Source organism: Podarcis melisellensis (assembly GCF_964234715.1).
Source record: "Podarcis melisellensis genome assembly, chromosome: 10".
Classification (NCBI taxonomy): Eukaryota; Metazoa; Chordata; class Lepidosauria; order Squamata; family Lacertidae; genus Podarcis; species Podarcis melisellensis.
The window spans coordinates 72,007,251-72,025,947 of NC_138542.1; the positions used below are offsets into that span (position 1 = coordinate 72,007,251).

The 18,697-nt window shown below is 47.3% G+C and overlaps 2 protein-coding genes across 3 annotated transcripts in view; both read right to left on the reverse strand.

Moving 5' to 3' along the window:
• LOC309378669 (interferon-induced protein with tetratricopeptide repeats 5-like) overlaps window positions 1-5,820 on the reverse strand; it is a 191,789-nt gene extending 185,969 nt beyond the window's left edge. The window contains exons 1-2 of one of the 2 annotated variants that reach the window (XM_081927179.1): window positions 5,687-5,820; window positions 783-2,119 (exon numbers count right to left, since the gene is read on the reverse strand). In XM_081927179.1, the coding sequence (XP_081783305.1) occupies window positions 783-2,119; window positions 5,687-5,691 (1,342 nt within the window). In that variant the 5' untranslated portion in view covers window positions 5,692-5,820. Of the gene's footprint in view, window positions 1-21; window positions 2,120-5,686 lie in introns of those variants that run through there. The other variant, XM_081927180.1, reaches the window with a different exon arrangement.
• A 5,172-nt stretch (window positions 5,821-10,992) lies between these two features.
• The window catches only part of KCP (kielin cysteine rich BMP regulator), a 99,388-nt gene continuing 91,683 nt past the window's right edge, over window positions 10,993-18,697 (reverse strand). Inside the window, exons 49-51 of the mRNA XM_081926662.1 lie at window positions 15,797-15,961; window positions 11,783-12,089; window positions 10,993-11,528 (exon numbers count right to left, since the gene is read on the reverse strand). Of these exons, the coding sequence (XP_081782788.1) occupies window positions 11,311-11,528; window positions 11,783-12,089; window positions 15,797-15,961 (690 nt within the window). The 3' untranslated portion in view covers window positions 10,993-11,310. The remainder of the gene's footprint in view (window positions 11,529-11,782; window positions 12,090-15,796; window positions 15,962-18,697) is intronic.

Genomic DNA, 18,697 nt, shown 5'->3' on the forward strand with positions numbered 1-18,697 from the left:
AGGCAACAGTGGAGACCGCGGTGTCTTTAGGGTATATGGTTTATTTGCACAACATACATACAACCTGAGCCCAAGATGGAGGGGCTCGCAGACTTAACACTCCAAAAGGTCTTGCTTCTTCCATACTGACAGCCTTGGAATCGAGCGAAAAACTAACTGATCATTGCACTGAACAGCCTTTGTCTAACTCGGAGTTTCCCAAACTTGAGTCTCCAGCTGCTTTTGGACTACAATTCCCATCATCCTTGACCACCGGTCCTGCTAGCTAGTGATGATGGGAGTTGTAGTCTGGAGGGAAAAAAGATTGGGAAACCCATGTCTATTCAAGAGAAGGAATGGCAGTAATTAGCGTGGCAACTACAGCCATTATTCCACAAAGAAACTTGCTCCTTGGTTCAGCAATGGAATCCTCCATTGGATTTTAACCCTTGCAGGATCCAGGACTAAAAATAGTAATAAATAATAATAATAATAATAATAATAATAATAATAATAATAATAATAATAGCAATGCCACTTCTAGAAACAACCACATTTTTTGCAGATAAATACAGCTGGAAACTTTTTTCCCCCTCCTTTAGTGCGGGGAGGGGAATGCAAAGAAACTTTATGGAAACCAGCTTTTCCCCAGCAAAAGCTGCTGGAGGGTCCAGGGGCTCAGAGGCTGCAGGAAGAGCCTCTTCCCAAACTGGAAGGAAAGAGCCACAACCCCCTGCCTCTTTGCGAGTGTGTGAGTGTGGAGGTCCTTCACTGCAGGGCCCTGCCGTTCCCTCGCCATGAACCCCTTCGCTGTTGACTTGTAGCCTGAAGCCCTGTTTCTTTAAGGAAGCTGTAGACAGCGCTCGCTTGGTCCATTTCTCCGTCTTCCCTGAACATCCTCGCCAGTCCCTTCAGGCGAATTTCCAGCTGCTTCCTCTCAAGGGAGTGGTCTCCAGGGATCCTGGCAGCTGTCTGGTACATCTCTAGGGCCTTGCTCTTCATCCCCTTCTTGTGGAGGAGGAAGTCCCCCCAGTGCATGTAGATGGACTGCTGGCATCTCTTGCTGGCTCCCGGGAGATCCTCCATCAGGTTCAGGTAGATCTCTTCCTCGTAAGCCGGTGACCTCTCGCCGTAAGCTTTCGCCAGCTTCAGCTGGGTGAAGATGGAGAAAGGATCCATCTCCAGAGCGCGCTTGAAGCTCTCAATGGCAGCCTCGACGGCTTCTTCTCTGACATCGCCTGGAGAGTGATCCAACATCTGTAGGTGGCACATGCCAAGGTCATAATGTAGGAGATGGTAGCCGGGATCTAGGGTGATGGCCTTCTTCAGAATGGAAATGGCCTTCTTCAGAATGGAAATGGTACAGGGAAGGGGTTGCTTCTTGTACAGCTTGGAGACGATTCGGAGGACTTCAGGGTTCACGCTCTCCTGGACAACATTGTCCACAAGGAAGAGCGCTTTTTCCGTGTTCACCGCCATAAGGGTCTGTGCCAAATAAGCTTTGGCTTCGTAGTTCTGCGGCTGGCGGGCGACGACTTCTTCCAGCAACTTCTGGGCTTCTTCCCGTTTTTCGGTGGTCCAGGAATGAGTGTAGGAGGCATAAACGGAGATGGCCAGTCCGGCCTGGAACTCCTCGTTGGACTCTTCCGCCTCCAGCACCTTCCGGAAACATTCTGCGGCCAGGTCCCCGTTCCGGAAGCCCCCGGCCAGGAGGGCCCAGCCTTTCTGAGCGTGGACTTCAGGGATCATCGCAGAGTAGGCCTCTGGGCTGGCCAAGGACCGGCAGATGTCGTGGATGCGTCCCAGGTAGAGGTCCACCATGTCGTAATTGACCAGGTGGTAGTAGACCCAGGCGTAGTTGCCGTAGGTCACCAGGGCCTGGCGGGAGAAGTTGACGGGGTGGTCCCTCTTCAGAGCACCCTCTGCTTCTCGAAGCCTGTCCAGGGCCTCCTCGTAGTTCCCCTGGAAGTCCTGGAGGAAGGCCCTCATGGCCAGGTAGGCCCCTCGGTTGCGGTGCGGGGTGTGCTGGGCCAGCGGGGCCAGGGTCTGCAGGATGTGCAAGGCATCCACCTTGTCCTTGATCTCGAAGTCCCAGGTGAAGTGGCACTGCAAGCACTCCAGCTTCGATCTCAGAGGTCGGCTGCAGAGGGAAGAGGCAGGCAGGGAGGGAGGGAGAACGAGAAAGGGTGAGGGACACTCTTGAGAGGATATACAGTCGTACCTTGGGTTACAGTCATTTCAGGTTACATACGCTTCAGGTTACAGACTCCGCTAACCCAGAAATAGTACCTCGGGTTAAGAACTTTGCTTCAGGATGAGCACAGAAATTGCACGGTGGCGGCAGCAGGAGGCCCCATTAGCTAAAGTGGTGCTTAAGGTTAAGAACGGACCTCACCTCCAGAACAAATTAAGTACTTAACCCGAGATACCACTGTACAGTCATACATCAGCTCCCGAACGCCTTGGGAGTCAAACGTTTTGGCTCCCGAACGATTGAAAACGGGAAGTGAGTGTTCCGGTTTTCCAAAGTTCTTCCTGAAGCCTATCGGAAGCCATGCTTTAGAAGTCGACTTCTGGAATGGATTCTGTTTGACTTCTGAGGTACGACTGTATAATGAATTGTTTTTTTTGTTTTGTTTTTTAAAGTACCTTTCCAAAACCAACAAACCGGAGTCCTTTTTGTTGGGGATAATTCAGAGGGAAATTCCCAGGTGTCAAAAAAGGCTATTTATGTATGTTACTGAAGGGACGCAGGTGGTGCTGTGGGTTAAACCACAGAGCCTAGGGCTTGCTGATCAGAAGGTCGGCGGTTCAAATCCCCATCATGGGGTGAGCTCCCGTTGCTCGGTCCCTTCTGCTGCCAACCTACCAGTTCGAAAGCACGTCAAAGTGCAAGTAGATAAATAGGAACCGCTCTGGTGGGAAGGTAAATGGCGTTTCCGTGCACTGCTCTGGTTCGCCAGAAGCGGCTTAGTCCTGCTGGCCACATGACCTGGAAGCTGTATGCCAGCTCCCTAGGCCAATAAAGCGAGATGAGCGCCGCAACCCCAGAGTCGGCCACGACTGAACCTAATGGTCAGGGGTCCCTTTATCTTTATGTATGCTACTACTGCAGCCTGTGTTTTGCTAGCCCCAAATGGAAACCAAGCGAGGTCCCAACCAAAGAAGAATGGAAACTTGAACTGATGGAATATGAGCAGCTTGCAGATTTGATATACAGAATAAGAGAGCAAGAGCATGTTTAAAGAAGGCTGGAAAATGTTTACTGATTATATGGGTGAAAGTTGTATACATTTAAAAACGCCGGCAGCCTTAAGGTAAATTCAGCAGTGCAAATAAGTTTTGATGGTGTAACAATGGAATACTGAATGGTTTAGGTGATTTACAATATGCAGGGATGTACAGTAGGCAAAATGAACCACGGAAAGAGATGGTTTAAATGAATACCTTGAAACATAAATTAGAAGAATCTAATAAAAGTATAAATTAAAAAAAGAGACAGAAAGGGTGAAGGGGTGGTGCAGGCAGGAGTTCTTTGCTCAAAGGGGCCCAGGAGATTTAGGGTTTAGACTTGGGCGTCACTGGAATGTGGCCTCTTGCCAAAAAAGGAAGGGTCACACCTGTTGCCCCGCCCACCTTTACCCCAGGCCCCGCCCACTTTGCACTGAGGCCCCACCCACTTTTATCCCTAGGCCCCGCCCACACTAGCAGGTGCTTCCCCCTACTGCCTAGATTTGGCCATAGTGTGTCAGAATAAAGGCTCCGTCGGTAGAGCAGGAGACTTGATCTCTGGGTTGTGGGTTTGAGCCCCACCTGCGGTAAAAGATCCCTGCACTTCAGGGGGTTGGACTAGATGACCAATGGGTCCCTTCCAACTCTACAGTTCCACGATCCTATCTCCAGCCCTACCTGCAGATGCCATCAGGGGACCACAAGATTTTAGAGTTGCAAGGGACCCGAGGGTCATCTAGTCCAGCCCCGAGATCTTCCGCATGCAAAGCCCAGGAATTCGAGGGAAACAAAAGTCCTTTGGAGGTTTTTAAGCAGGGCTGGGATGGCCCATCTGTCATGGATTCTTTAGCTGAGATTCCGGCCTTGCAGGGGGCTGGACTAGATGACTCTGGGGGTCCCTTCCAACTCCACAATTCTTTTTTTTTTTGACAAATTATAACAATTTGGTTTATATAAAATTACATTTAAAAGGATCCATTGTGCCACAAAGAGAGAATAGATCTATAAAGCATATATTGGTTTCTCGATTATCATTTTTATATATAAAAAGACAAAGTTGTGTAGAATTTAGAACAATTTAAAATTGAGAAACAATAGTCTTCTCCATGTTGGTTACTTCATTGTGAAGGAAATTGCCCCCTCTTGGGTTCATACCAGTAAGTGGTTCGCAGTGTGAGTGGGAGGCTATGATGTTCCATATCCTCAATTCAGCTTCTGTTACTGTTCTCTGAAGGAAGGCAGAGGCTCCTACACTTTAGCTCATCTAGTGTTTTCCAGTGTTTGTAGTTATTTGCCAAGTGTTGCAATAGAACAGGTAGGTTTGCAAATGCACTCCCAAGCATCAAACATGTCCATTATGAAGTATTCAATGAAGGATATCTGAGACTTGGGGATGCTACAGGTGTTTCCATCGAAAACTGGCATAACAACTGGCAGACCCTGTCTCTTTTCTTCATCCGTCTGTGCAAAATATTCTTCTGAAATCCTCCCAGCCCATTCAATACACAGTTCTAGAGGGCGACATGGATTTGCAACATCTGCACATTTGAGCACCATGCGCTTAATCAACGTCTGGTTATCTGGAATGTTCTTGAGATTGGTTGTACATTCACAGTCACTACCCTCATTCTGCGCTTCTTCCGAGGACATGGGCTTGGTGGTGCTGTTCACAAACTTCTTCACATGCTCATAATGCTTTGTCATTTCTGCCAACTCCACAGTTCTATGATCTCCAGTGCCAGAGGCAGCAGGCCTCTGAGACTGTGCGCAAGCCATCCTTCAAAGCACATTTGAACCCTGGGGACTGAAGGATGCTTGGAAATGCCCCTCTGATGTGTAAACTGCAGTTAACAGGGTTCTTTCTGGGTGGGTGGGGGGTGCTTCAGGGAAACATCCTGGGGGTTCTTTTCCTCAGTGGTACCTCGGGTTAAGAACTTAATTCGTTCCGGAGGTCTGTTCTTAACCTGAAACTGTTCTTAACCTGAAGCACCACTTTAGCTAATGGGGCCTCCTGCTGCCGCCGCACGATTTCTATTCTCCTCCTGAAGCAAAGTTCTTAACCCGAGGTACTATTTCTGGGTTAGCGGAGTCTGTAACCTGAAGCGTATGTAACCCGAGGTACCACTGTACTGTGAATGTGGTACACCACGAAGTGCGTGGCTCCCCATATGCTTAAGTCATCTAGTCCAGCCCTGAGATCTTCTGCATGGAAAGCAGGTGCTCTAACCACTGAGCCACAGCTGCCGCTCTCCTGATGTCGCGGGACTCCCGTTGCCCTTGCCCTTGGCCATGCTGGCTGCCGAAGCTGGGGTCCAGCAACACCCAACTTGCATTGCCGGGGGCCAGGCTATTCGGGGGGGGGCGTTTCCCTCCCATCTCTCCCCTTCTAGGATTCTAACTCCTGCAGCACAAAATGCAGAACGGGAGGTCTTTAAGCCGGAGGAGTCAGATCTACGCAGGAGGAGTCCCTGCTTACCTCATTTTTCCTTTTCCAGAGAGGAGGATGAATTTCGCAGGAAGCGAACTTTCCCTCGCCAGCGGTCCAGCAGTCTGCAGGATGCTACCTCCCTCTGCAAACCTTTGCCTCGCCCTCTCTGTTTATATAGCATCGCAGTGAGCTCACTCAGGCAGAATAGAAACCGAAACTGAAAAGAGAGATCCGTTTGCTGTTTGTGGCGAGGAATGTTTCTTGGCTGCTTGCAAAGTCTCCAAGCGCAACACTTAATTTAAATTTTTATTTCCCCCCCAAGCGCAACATTTTTGCCCCCCACTCGCGGAAATGAGTAAATCAGGGTTTAAACGGGGGGCATACGGCAAAATTATATCTTGGCCCTCCCCTGCAATCGATGCAAAACTCCTCCCGGCTCGTTTGGCTCTCCATCCTTGCCTGCTCGCGCCCCAGTCCGCTCCCCGATTCCCCCGCGAGTCCCGCTCTCCTCCCATCCCGATCCCATGTCCACAAGGTCGGGAGGGATCCTCGATCCACCCTTGCAAGGTCTCCTCTGCTCGGCAGGGCAGCATCTGAGCCAAACAGTTGTCTCTGCGAGGCTTTGCAGAATTAGCTGTTGTTGTTTAGTCGTTTAGTCGTGTCCGACTCTTCGTGACCCCCTGGATCAGAGCACACCAGGCACTCCTGTCTTCCACTGCCTCCCTCATGCTGGTAGCTTCGAGAACACTGTCCCACCATCTCGTCCTCCGTTGTCCCCTTCTCCTTGTGCCCTCCATCTTTCCCAGCATCAGGGTCTTTTCCAGGGAGTCTTCTCTTCTCATGAGGTGGCCAAAGTCCTGGAGCCTCAGCTTCAGGATCTGTCCTTCCAGTGAGCACTCAGGGCTGATTTCCTTCAGAATGGTCAGGTTTGATCTTCTCGCAGTCCATGGGACTCTCAAGAGTCTCCTCCAGCACCATAACTCAAAAGCATCCATTCTTTGGCGATCAGCCTTCTTTATGGTCCAGCTCTCACTTCCATACATCACTACTGGGAAAACCATAGCTTGAACTATACGGACCTTTGTTGGCAAGGTGATGTCTCTGCTTTTTAAGATGCTGTCTAGGTTTGTCATTGCTTTTCTCCCAAGAAGCAGGCGTCTTTTAATTTCATGACTGCTGTCACCATCTGCAGTGATTATGGAGCCCAAGAAAGTAAAATCTCTCACTGCCTTCATTTCTTCCCCTTCTATTTGCCAGGAGGTGATGGGACCAGTGGCCATGATCTTCGTTTTTTTGATGTTGAGCTTCAGACCATATTTTGCGCTCTCCTCTTTCACCCTCATTAAAAGGTTCTTTTATTCCTCCTCACTTTCTGCCATCAAAGTTGTGTCATCTGCATATCTGAGTTTATTGATATTTCTAGTTTCTCTTTTTCTCCCGATTCCAGGCATGTCTACTTGGAAGTAAGCCCCAGGCTGGCCACAGAGGAGAAACCTGCAAAGGGGGGAAGGGGAGAGGCTCCAAGGGCGAGGGGCATGGCTGCGTTCCTGGAACAGAGCACCCAGACAAGGGTGCCCACCTTGGGGCTGAATACCAGGCAGGTGCTGGTCCAAGCTGGCAAAAGGCCTCCTTGAGTCTCCATTTGCAGTGCAGCACCTTAAAGCTGCCTGGGCTGGAGGATGGAGTTTTGTGGCATTGCAAAAAAGAGTGCTAAGCTTTTAAATCAACCCCTTTTGAGGTTGCAAATAAAGGTTTGTGGGGCTGTGGTCTAAAGTTAACCACTGAGCCTCTTAGACTTGCCGATCGGAAGGTTGGCGGTTCAAATCCCTGTGACGGGGTGAGCTCCCGTTGCTCTGATCCAGCTCCTGCCAACCTAGCAGGTCGAAAGCACGCCAGTAAAAGTACATAAATAGGTACCACTGCGGCAGGAAGGTAAATGGCATTTCCATGCGCTCTGGTTTCCATCACGGTGTTCCGTTGCGCCAGAAGCAGTTTAGTCATGCTGGCCACACGACTTGGAAAGCTGTCTATTCTAAGAATTCTAAGATCTCAAATATAAATTGAACATTCATAAATGTGCAAGGCAAACACATATATAAGTATATGAACCACGTGTCTGAAATAGTACAGGAGAGCAATTCTGAAGCCATTTGGACTCTCCCAATGACCTCAGAGGAACGTGGGTGGAGCTGTGGGTTAAACCACAGAGCCTAGGACTTGCCGATCAGAAGGTCGGCGGTTCGAATCCCTGTGATGGGGTGAGCTCCAGTTGCTCGGTCCCTGCTCCTGCCCACCTAGCAGTTCGAAAGCACGTCAAAGTGCAAGGAGATAAATAGGTACTGCTCTGGCGGGAAGGTAAGCGGCGTTTCCGTGCGCTGCTCTGGTTCACCAGAAGTGCCTTAGTCCTGCTGGCCAATGACACGGAAGCTGTACGCTGGCTCCCTCAGCCCGCAAAGCGAGATGAGCACCGCAACCACAGAGTCGGCCACGACTGGACCTAATGGTCAGGGGTCCCTTTACCTTTTTACATTTTGAACCATGTTTCTTTGCTTAACAGTAAGTCCCACTGGGCAGCTCAGCCAGCCCCACCCTTCCCCCATATTGCAGTTATGCATATACTGTATAGGGTGAGGAGGGAATAGGATGTCCCTATGTTGGCAGGTCTGTGTTTGTCACCTGCTCCTCACGAGGGACTGTCACGTAGCCGCTGCTTCACTTCATAAGAGCATCCGAAGATCTGTCTGGTTGCAGGATCAGGCCCAAAGTGGGGAGCTCACAAGCAGGGCATGAGCAGGAGAACCCCCACTTTCCTTCTGTCTCAAACCCCTACCTCGTGGAAGTGTCCAGTTGGAGGGGACCCAAGGGTCATCTAGTCCAACTCCGGCAACTAAACCGCACATGACCGGTGTTTGGCCTGCGGGGTGACAAAACTGTTCCTTTGCCGGAAGAAAAGCAACTTTGTGAGAAGAGAGCCCTTTCTCTTGTGAGTTTCCTCTTATAAGTTTCAGTTTCCATTTCCCCCGGAAGGAATTTGCATTTCTCAAGCCCCCTCTGCAGTCCTTGCACAGAAGCTGCAACGTCCCAGCTATGGCCAGGCTGACTCTACGGGGAAAGAGAATATCTCCTTGGTGGAAGCCTTAGAAATGGTCCTGGGGGAAGGCAGAACGAAGGAAGCCAGCGTCCGCTTCTCCAAATCCTGCTTCTGTTCGGTTGGGAGGGAGTGTGTCTGTTCCCTGAGCCACAAGGTCCCAATTCCAGATTATTTCCTACTTCTCAGACTGAGGAGAGAGCCAAGCAGGGCCTGGGGGTTCCTCTGCCTGATAAAACTGGAAGCCTTTTTCGGGCCGTTCAAAGAGCTATTATAAAAATGACAAATTTGCAAGCAGGATTTGAACAACAGAGATTATTGTGTTATGATTTGGATATAAGAGTGAAGACAGTGGGCAGCAATGCGGAGGGAGGGAAAACATCACAGAAAATGGAAGGGGAAGTTGATAATATGTTATTATTAGTACAGTGGTACCTCGGGTTACGGGACGCGGGTGGCGCTGTGGGTTAAAACACAGAGTCTAGGGCTTTCTGATCAGAAGGTCAGTGGTTTGAATCCCCGCGATGGGATGAGCTCCTGTTGCTCAGTCCCTGCTCCTGCCAACCTAGCAGTTCAAAAGCACGTCAAAGTGCAAGTAGATAAATAGGTACCACTCCAGTGGGAAGGTAAATGGCGTTTCCGTGCGCTGCTCTGGTCCGCCAGAAGCGGCTTAGTCCTGCTGGCCACATGACCTGGAAGCTGTACGCCAGCTCCCTCAGCCAATAAAGCGAGATGAGTGCCGCAACCCCAGAGTCGGCCACGACTGGACCTAATGGTCAGGGGTCCCTTTACCTTTATGACTTCCCTTAATCCAGACACTAGACTTCTGTTGATGCAGCCTAGAATAGCATTGGCCTTTTTTGCTGCTGCATCACACTGTGGGCTCATGTTCAGCTTGTGGTCCACCAAGACCCCCAGATCCTTTTCACATGTCCTGCTAGTGAGCCAGGTGTCCCCCATCCTATATTTGTGCATCTGGTTCTTCCTGCCTAAGGGCAGAAGAAGAGAAGAAGAAGAGTTTGGATTTGATATCCTGCATTATCACTACCCGAAGGAGTCTCAAAGCGGCTAACATTCTCCTTTCCCTTCCTCCCCCACAACAAACACTCTGTGAGGTGAGTGGGACTGAGAGACTTCAGAGAAGTGTGACTGGCCCAAGGTCACCCAGCAGCTACATGTGGAGGAGCAGGGAAGCGAACCCAGTTCACCAGATTACGAGACTATCACTCTTAACCACTACACCACACTGGCAGAACCTGACATTTGCCCCTACGGAAATTCATTTTGTTAGTTTGGGCCCACTTCTCCAAGCTGTGAAGGTCACCTTGATCCCCCTTCTCTCTGCCATCTCTAGGCCCAAGCAGAAAACACCTCTGTGCCAGAGAGATCCTTTTTTATTCATCCAGTGGAGCGATGGCAGACACCCTCTGCCACAATACATCCAGACTGCGCCTCCCCATGGGGAGATTTGGTTACAACCAGAGGGAGATTTGGGTGTGGTGGGCCCCCTGTGGAAGATCTTCCCATTCTGGTCTCCACCAAAACCCATTGGCCAGTGGCACCGCCAGTCATCAATGGCAAGTTAGGAAGGCATCAGTGAGGACTAGGATTGTGCTTCGCTTGCGCAATCAGTGCGCACAGAAACCACCAGGCAAGTTCTAGCAGGAAACTGACCAGATAGAATAAATCCTGCAACTGAGACATTTTTCTTAGCTGTACATAATTTATTCTGGCTTCATGATTCAAGTTTTTGGCTTGATTTTTTTGAGGCAGTGGAGAAGGCACAGAAGGAAGTCAGTGAGGACTAGAACCATGCTTCACATTGAATGCTGAAATTCTCACCTCTGGAAGAACTTCCTATTCTGGTCTCCACCAAAACCCACTGGCCGATGGCAACGTCAGTCATCAATGGCATGTTAGAAAGGCATCAATGAGGACTAGGGTTGTGCTTGGCCCAGTTCTCTAATGTTGAGGTCATTTTTTAACCCCGATTCTGTCTTATTTGGCATTAGCTCCCCCTCCCAGTTTCCAGCCCCCCCCCCCCAAATCTGAGAAACATTCCCTCTCTTCGTTCATCCAAGTTATTTAGAAAGAAGGGAGCCCAAAACCCATTGGCCAATGGCAATGTCCGTCATCACTGGCACACTAGAAAGGCATCAATGAGGACTAGGATAGTGCTTTGCTTGCGCAATCAGTGCGCACAGACACCACCAAGTGAGTTCTAGGAGGAAACTGACCAGGTGGAATAAATCCTGCAACTGAGACATTTTTTTTTTATTGTACATAATTTATTCTGGCTCCATGGTTCAAGTTTTCGGCTTGATATTTTCGAGGGAGTGGAGGAGGCACAGAAGGAAGTCACTGAGGACCAGAACCATGCTTCGAAATGAAGGCTGGAATTCTCACCACGGAGAGCATGTTCTGCCCAAGCACACCTGCCTTTCAAGGGGAGAGAAGCTTGCTTTGCCAAAATCTCTCCCCCTGGAACAGGCAGGGGAGCCGCCCCACCCCACCCCAGTCCCAGGCTCCCCCAGACGAGGCAAAGGCGGAGGCTTCCCTGGAAATAATCCGGTTCCATCCTGTCTCAGAGAGTTCCGTAGATGATGCGAGGGCAGGACTCCGGCAGGATGCAGTGAGCCTCGTGTTCCACCAGCCCGGCGGGGCACTGGCAGCCTGGCACGCAAGGCTTGAAGCAATGGGACTCCAGGACCCCAAGCGGGACGGCACGGTTGAAGCACGTCTTGGGGCAAGGGGGGCCGCACTCGTCAAAGACGTAGCCCCGGTCTTGGGGGCAGCCCACGGCTGCAGGGAGGGGAGAGAAAAAGAGAGAGAAGAGGTTAGATAAGGCAGGATCCGGCCCACGGGGACTGCGGCCTGACTCATCTCGAGATGGCATCTGAAATTCAGGTTGAAGTTGGAGTCTCAGCCAAATGAAAATGATACAATTATACAGTACCTCGGGTTAAGTACTTAATTTGTTCCGGACCCCAAGGGCCATCTATGTCCACGGGCCTCCAATCCACCCTCCAGCCCCCCCACCTTGCCCGCCTCCTCACCGCAGAGCGTGGGCGATCGCCAATGCAGCACCAGCCCTGCCCGTCGGCACTGGGCGGCATAGGCCTCTAGGGCCTCGCAGAGGCAGTCTTCCGCCGCAGCCGCTCCGCAGGCACAGAGATCATAGACACAGGAGGCGAAGAAGGGCTCTGGTGGGACAGCAGGGTGGCAGCGCTCAAAGGGAGGCGCCTTGAGGACCTTGCAGCGGGCGTTGGCCTCTTTCCGGGAGCGGTAGCCAGACTCCTTGCAGGGGTCCACGTCCAGCGCATCGGGGCAGCGGGCAGGTCCAGTGGCGTTGGCGCCGGTCACCTGAGCCGGAAGAAACAGAAGGATGTCAGAAGAGCCAAGGGAGCCCGTTTGGCCCAGCATCCAAACATCCCTAAGAACTTGGGGACAGAGCCCCAAAATGGGAAACAAGAGAGGTCTCAATGAAAGAAGATTGGCGACTTAAGTTGATAGAACATCAAAAATGTATAAGATATTGCTGGAGTGGCATACTAAGGATGAAGAGGTCAAATCGGTAATGATACAGTGGGCAAAGGATTTTGGGTATAATATTCAATTTGAGGAATGGGAAAAATTGTGGAAAGAGAATATAAAATTTACGGCATGTACGTTACTGAAAGAGAATGTAATGAAAATGTTTTATAGATGGTATATGACTCTTGTAAAACTAGCAAAGATGTATAAGGTTGATAACAAATGTTGGAAATGCAAAGATAAAGAAGGGACGTTCTTTTGTCAGTGGTGGGAATGTAAGAAAGTAAAAAGTTTCTGGGAAATGATATACAATGAGATGAAAAAAATGTTAAGATATACTTTTGTGAAAAAACCAGAAGCTTTTCTTTTAGGGATGGTAGGAAAGGACATAAGAAGAAAGGACTTTAAACTTTTCCAATATGCTGTAACGGCAGCCAGAATCCTGTTGGCCCAGAAGTGGAAACTAGAGGAGATACCGACGATAGAAGAATGGAGATTAAAATTGATAGACTATGCGGAACAGGACAAATTAACTGGGAAAATCAGATATACTAAAGAACAAAAGTTCATCGAGGACTGGGGAAAATTGGTGGACTATCTGAAAAACGTATGTGGTATAAATACAACGTTAGTGGGATTTCAAGAGGCACTGTAAAAAAAACAAAGAAGTATTGTTTATTAAAAATAATGGGAGTAAGGAGGAATAATGGCAATATGAAAAAAGGGAATGCGTATCAAAGATATAAAAATGGATGACTGTCAGAGACGCTGAAGGAAGTTCAAAACAGACATAATTTGTTGTGTTCAAGATAAAATGTATAACTGGATGAAAATTAATAAAAATTATTTTTAAAAAAATAAGTTGATAGAACGTGCGCAGCTTGAAATCAACAAATTACGCTAGTAGGATTACAAGAAGTTTTGTAAGGAGAAATATACAAAGCGTTACAAAGTAGAAAAAGATAGAGATATTGGTTAGGAGTTTGAAATGTAATAGGGAAGATAAGAAATGCATACTAAGAGATTAGACTGGAAAATTTTCAGACAGGATTGACGGAAGTCAAAAAAATTGAATAAGATGTAAAAGTATGTTTAATTACTGTTGAAAATGATATGTTAAAAAACTATCTATTTATCTATCTATATCTATCTATCTATCTATCTAATCTATCTATCTATCTATCTATCTATCTATCTATCTATCTATCTATCTATCATCTATATCTATCTATCATCTATCTATCTATCTATCTATCTATCTATCTATCTATCTATCTATCTATCTATCTATCTATCATCTATCTATCTATCATCTATCTATCTATCTATCTATCTATCTATCTATCTATCTATCTATCTATCTATCTATCTATCTATCATCTATCTATCATCTATCTATCATCTATCTATCTATCTATCTATCTATCTATCTATCATCTATCTATCTATCTATCTATCTATCTATCTATCTATCTATCTATCTATCATCATCATCATCATCTATCTATCTATCATCATCTATCTATATAATATGTGCAGCTTGCAGACAACATATGGAATAAGAGAGCAAGAAGAACATATGTTTAGAGGAGATTGGGAAATGTTTGTTGAATATATGGGGGGGAATTGTGTACACCTGAAAACACTGGCAGCATTAAGATAAATTCAACAGTGTGTTTTATGTTATAAAAGTAAAGGTAAAGGTACCCCTGCCCATATGGGCCAGTCGTGTCCGACTCTAGGGTTGTGCGCTCATCTCACTTAAGAGGCCGGGGGCCAGCGCTGTCCGGCGACACTTCCAGGTCACGTGGCCAGCGTGACGAAGCTGCTCTGGCGAGCCAGCACCAGCGCAGCACACGGAAACGCCGTTTACCTTCCCACTATAAAGCGGTACCTATTTATCTACTTGCACTTAGGGGTGCTTTCGAACTGCTAGGTGGGCAGGAGCTGGGACTGAAAGACGGGAGCTCACTGCGCCGCGGGGATTCGAACCGCCAACCATACGATCGGCAATTCCTAGGCACTGAGGTTTTACCCACAGCGCCACCCGCATCCCTATTTTGTCTTATACATCTTAGCTATTTTGGTAGGTGTTAAGTACCATCTATAAAACATATTGATTAGATTTCCCCTCAATACTTCACAGGCTGTAAATTTCCAGTTCTTTCTCCATAGTTCTTCCCAATGTTTTTCCAGATATCTAAAGCCCACTTGATCATTACTTCCTTGACCTGTTCGTCTTTGACCTCCCACTCCAATAATGTATTACACATTTTTGATATTACCTTAGTTATGTTTTGTAATAACACTTTTTCTAATAATGAAGGTTCATTTGAGAAACCTTTTTTCTTATCTGTCCTGAACGCTTCATGCAATTGATGGTACTGGATCCAACCCATAAGGTGTTGGTTAATTTCCTCATAATCCTTTATGAATTTATGATAAATTGAATTTATCATAATGATAAATGCAACAGTAGAAATAAAGTTAGATGGATGTAATCACGGAATACCGAATGCTTTGGTTTTTGTAAAATATGCAGGGATTTGTGATATGTAGAATGAAGCATGGAAAGAGAAGACACCACTAGATGGACCAATGGGTCTGTCTCAATGCAGGGTGGCATCCGGTGTGGCCCCGATGGCTGGAGTCTAGCACCCCTGCTCACTGTTGTTGCTTAGTGGTTTAGTCGTGTCTGACTTTTCGTGACCCCCTGGACCAGAGCACGCCAGGCACCCCTGTCTTCCACTGCCTCCCGCAGTTTGTTCAGACTTGTGTTCGTAGCTACGAGAACACTGTCCCACCACCTCGGCCTCTGTCGCCCCCTTCTCCTTGCGCCCTCCATCTTTCCCAACATCAGGGTCTTTTCCAGGGAGTCTTCTCCTCTCATGAGGTGGCCAAAGTATTGGAGCCTCAGCGTCAGGATCTGTCCTTCCAGTGAGCACTCAGGGCTGATTTCCTTCAGAATGGTCAGGTTTGATCTTCTTGCAGTTCATGGGACTCTCAAGAGTCTCCTCCAGCACCATAACTCAAAAGCATCCATTCTTTGGCGATCAGCCTTCTTTATGGTCCAGCTCTCACTTCCATACATCACTACTGGGAAAACCATGGCTTGAACTATACGGACCTTTGTTGGCAAGGTGATGTCTCTACTTTTTAAGATGCTGTCTAGGTTTGTCATCGCCTTTCTCCCAAGAAGCAGGCATCTTTTAATTTTGTGGCTGCTGTCACCATCTGCAGTGATCATGGAGCCCAAGGAAGTAAAATCTCTCATTGCCTCCATTTCTTCCCCTTCTATTTGCCAGGAGGTGAAGGGACCAGTGGCCATGATCTTAGTTTTTTTGATGTTGAGCTTCAGACCATATTTTGCGCTCTCCTCTTTCACCCTCATTCAAAGGTTCTTTAATTCCTCCTCGCTTTCTGTCAACTTTTTCCTTTTTTAAAGGGAAATTCCCTTATTCCCAATAGGATTCCTCGTAAGAAATGGTAAAAGTTGACAGCTATGTCCCTGCCACCCACCTCCTTGCTGATGTTACCTTCCAGCTGTTGCCGAAAGCTGCCTCTGACAAGGTGAGGTGGCCGGAACGGAGGCGCAGGTCGTCCTGTGGATAGTTGTTGAAGTTGCCACACAGGCCACAGGTGTGGCCTTTGTATGTGCCGGGGACGCTGACCTCCAGGTGGGAGCGGCCATTCCAGAGAACCTAGTGGAAAAGGGACAGTCACGGAACCAAGAAATTGCACAAAACAAATGAAATGCTGTGAAAATCCCTGAAACGAGAAGTACCGTATTTTTCGCTCCATAAGATGCACCTGATCATAAGACACACCTAGTTTTTAGAGGAGGAAAACAAGAAAAATAATATTCTGAACGAAACAGTGGCTGTATGATTTTTGTGGTTCATGCTGTGGCCACAGACATGTGATTTGATGATGGGTTTGGGGTAGCCCAATGCAAAAATCCTGAGAATCTGTGTGGATCCTGTTGTGACGTGGGGTTTGTGATTTCAGCTCTCTGCTGGAGACAGTTCTCTAGTAACACTTCTTTATTAAAGCAAACAAGACTGAAACCTGAGGAGGGGAGAGCTACATTTATAGGGACAGGGAACTAGCTAGAAAGGATACATTTTGGAGGGAGCAATATCAGGCAATCACAGTCCTGCCTTTGGGAGGAAACCAATAAGACAGAGGATCCAAATACAGCAGCTTAAATGAACCAATAGTAGCTGTACCCTCTGGAACCAAAAGGCAGTTACTTTACCCTAATGCAAATACAGACAATAATAATACAGATATAAAATCCTTTGACTCAATACACAACAGATCCGTTCTTTGTAACCACGTTTTTGCACCATTGCAGCCCCAAGAAACAGTGGGTGGGTGATTTTTTGGGTGCAGGCTGTAGCCATGGACATGCTATATGATCTGATGGAGAATTTGGGGTGACCCAGTGCAAAAATCCTGAGGATCAATATGCTTTTACCTCCCCCCTTCCAGGCAGCCTCCTTTTTCGCTAGAGTCCTTTATCTCCCCTCCTGATCGCTTGCTGATCAGCTGCTCAGCGGCTTTGTTTCAACACCCCCTTCCCTCTTTCTAAAAAAAGAAGACGCACGATCTGCTTTTCGTCCCTGGGCAATTCGGCTCCAGGGACCATGCATTCGCTCCATAAGACGCACAGACATTTCCCCTTACTTTTTAGGAGGAAAAAAGTGTGTCTTATGGAGCAGAAAATACGGTAATCGACTATAGGGTTAAACTAAATTACAAAAATCAAAAAGTTTAAGGAAAAAATTAACCTAGAATTGAGCAAAGCCTTAACAAGATGCCGGCTACAAACCTCGTTTCGCTGAACTAATCAGTCTCCTCAGAAGGAAATAGGGAAATCATAAACCTTGAATGATTTTAAACAAACTCAAGAGCAGGGCTGAAACGCTTCCCTGAGTTTACAAAAAAGGTTTGTTTTGGACATAGCCCTATTTCAGAGAGCCAAGCAGCAGTAATAAGAAATTGAGGACATGGCTGTGAAAACGAGATAAGCTGTTTTAGATTTTAAACAAACTCAAAAACAGGGCAGAAACACTCCTGACTGCAGATGTTAAAGACTGATATAGGGTGTTTATACTGTAGGGTGAAATAATTTTTAAAGGGACAGACCGTCCACTTCAAACAGAGGGCAGGATTGCTAAGGTTTGTAAAGAATAACAAGAATAATATTAAATAGAGTTGTAAGAAATTATTATAAGAAAGAACTGAAGTCAATATAAGAATTGAGACCTGATGGAATTAAGGAACCAAATCTAAAAATCCAATACATTTCTTTCTGTAGCAATTTCTTTCTTAAAAGATCCGTATTTATCTCAGGAGTTTGATATTTATAAAGGATAAACCATCTGAAATCCGTTGCCTTATGTTTAGCTTAAGGCTTTGTTCAATTCTAGGTTAATTTTTTCCTTAAACTTTTTGATTTTTGTTATTTAGTTTAACTCTATCGTCAATTTTAGATATTTAGTTTAACTCTATCGTCAATTTTTGATTTTTGTTATTTAGTTTAACTCTATAGTCTGGGATGCAAATGGCGCTGTGGGTTAAACCACAGAGCCTAGGACTTGCCGATCAGAAGGTCAGCGGTTCGAATCCCCACGACGGGGTGAGCTCCCGTTGCTCGGTCCCTGCTCCTGCCAACCTAGCAGTTCAAAAGCACGTCAAAGTGCAAGTAGATAAATAGGTACTGCTCCGGCGGGAAGGTAAACGGTGTTTCCGTGCGCTGCTCCGGTTCGCCAGAAGCAGCTTAGTCATGCTGGCCACATGACCTGGAAGCTGTACACCATCTCCCTCGGTCAGTAAAGCGAGATGAGCGCCGCAACCCCAGAGTCGTCCACGACTCAACCTAATGGTCAGGGGTCCCTTTACCTTTATCTTTACTCCAGGACCGGTAAGGGCAGAGCCAAGCTTCTGGCAAATGTAAAAGCCCTTCTTGCACTCCCTGCGAGAAGTGAGGTTACAGGGAACCAGGCAGAGGGCCTTCTCGGTGGTGGCGCCCGCACTGTGGAATGCCCTCCCACCAGATGTCAAGGCAATAAACAACTATTCCACCTGTCTGTCCAACAATCCACATGAAGGGTTGTTATAGTTCCACAGAATCCTTTCACAGAATCTAAGACAAGGATTTCCGGAATATTAGCCTTGTTTCGCCATCCTAGGCTTCATCAGTAGAACAGGCTCATATGTAATATTACAGAATAGTGGATCTTATAGCATAGTAGTGGAATAGACACCTATACATGTATGGACCTTATGCATGAACTGACTATACAAGGAACTGATCCACTGGGTCTTCTGCTTTTTTCGTTGAACTTTATGAGACTTCTGTTGAAATCTACAATTTGATACAACGAATAGTATACCTTATTTATTCAGAAATACAGCCGGTTACGTCTTGT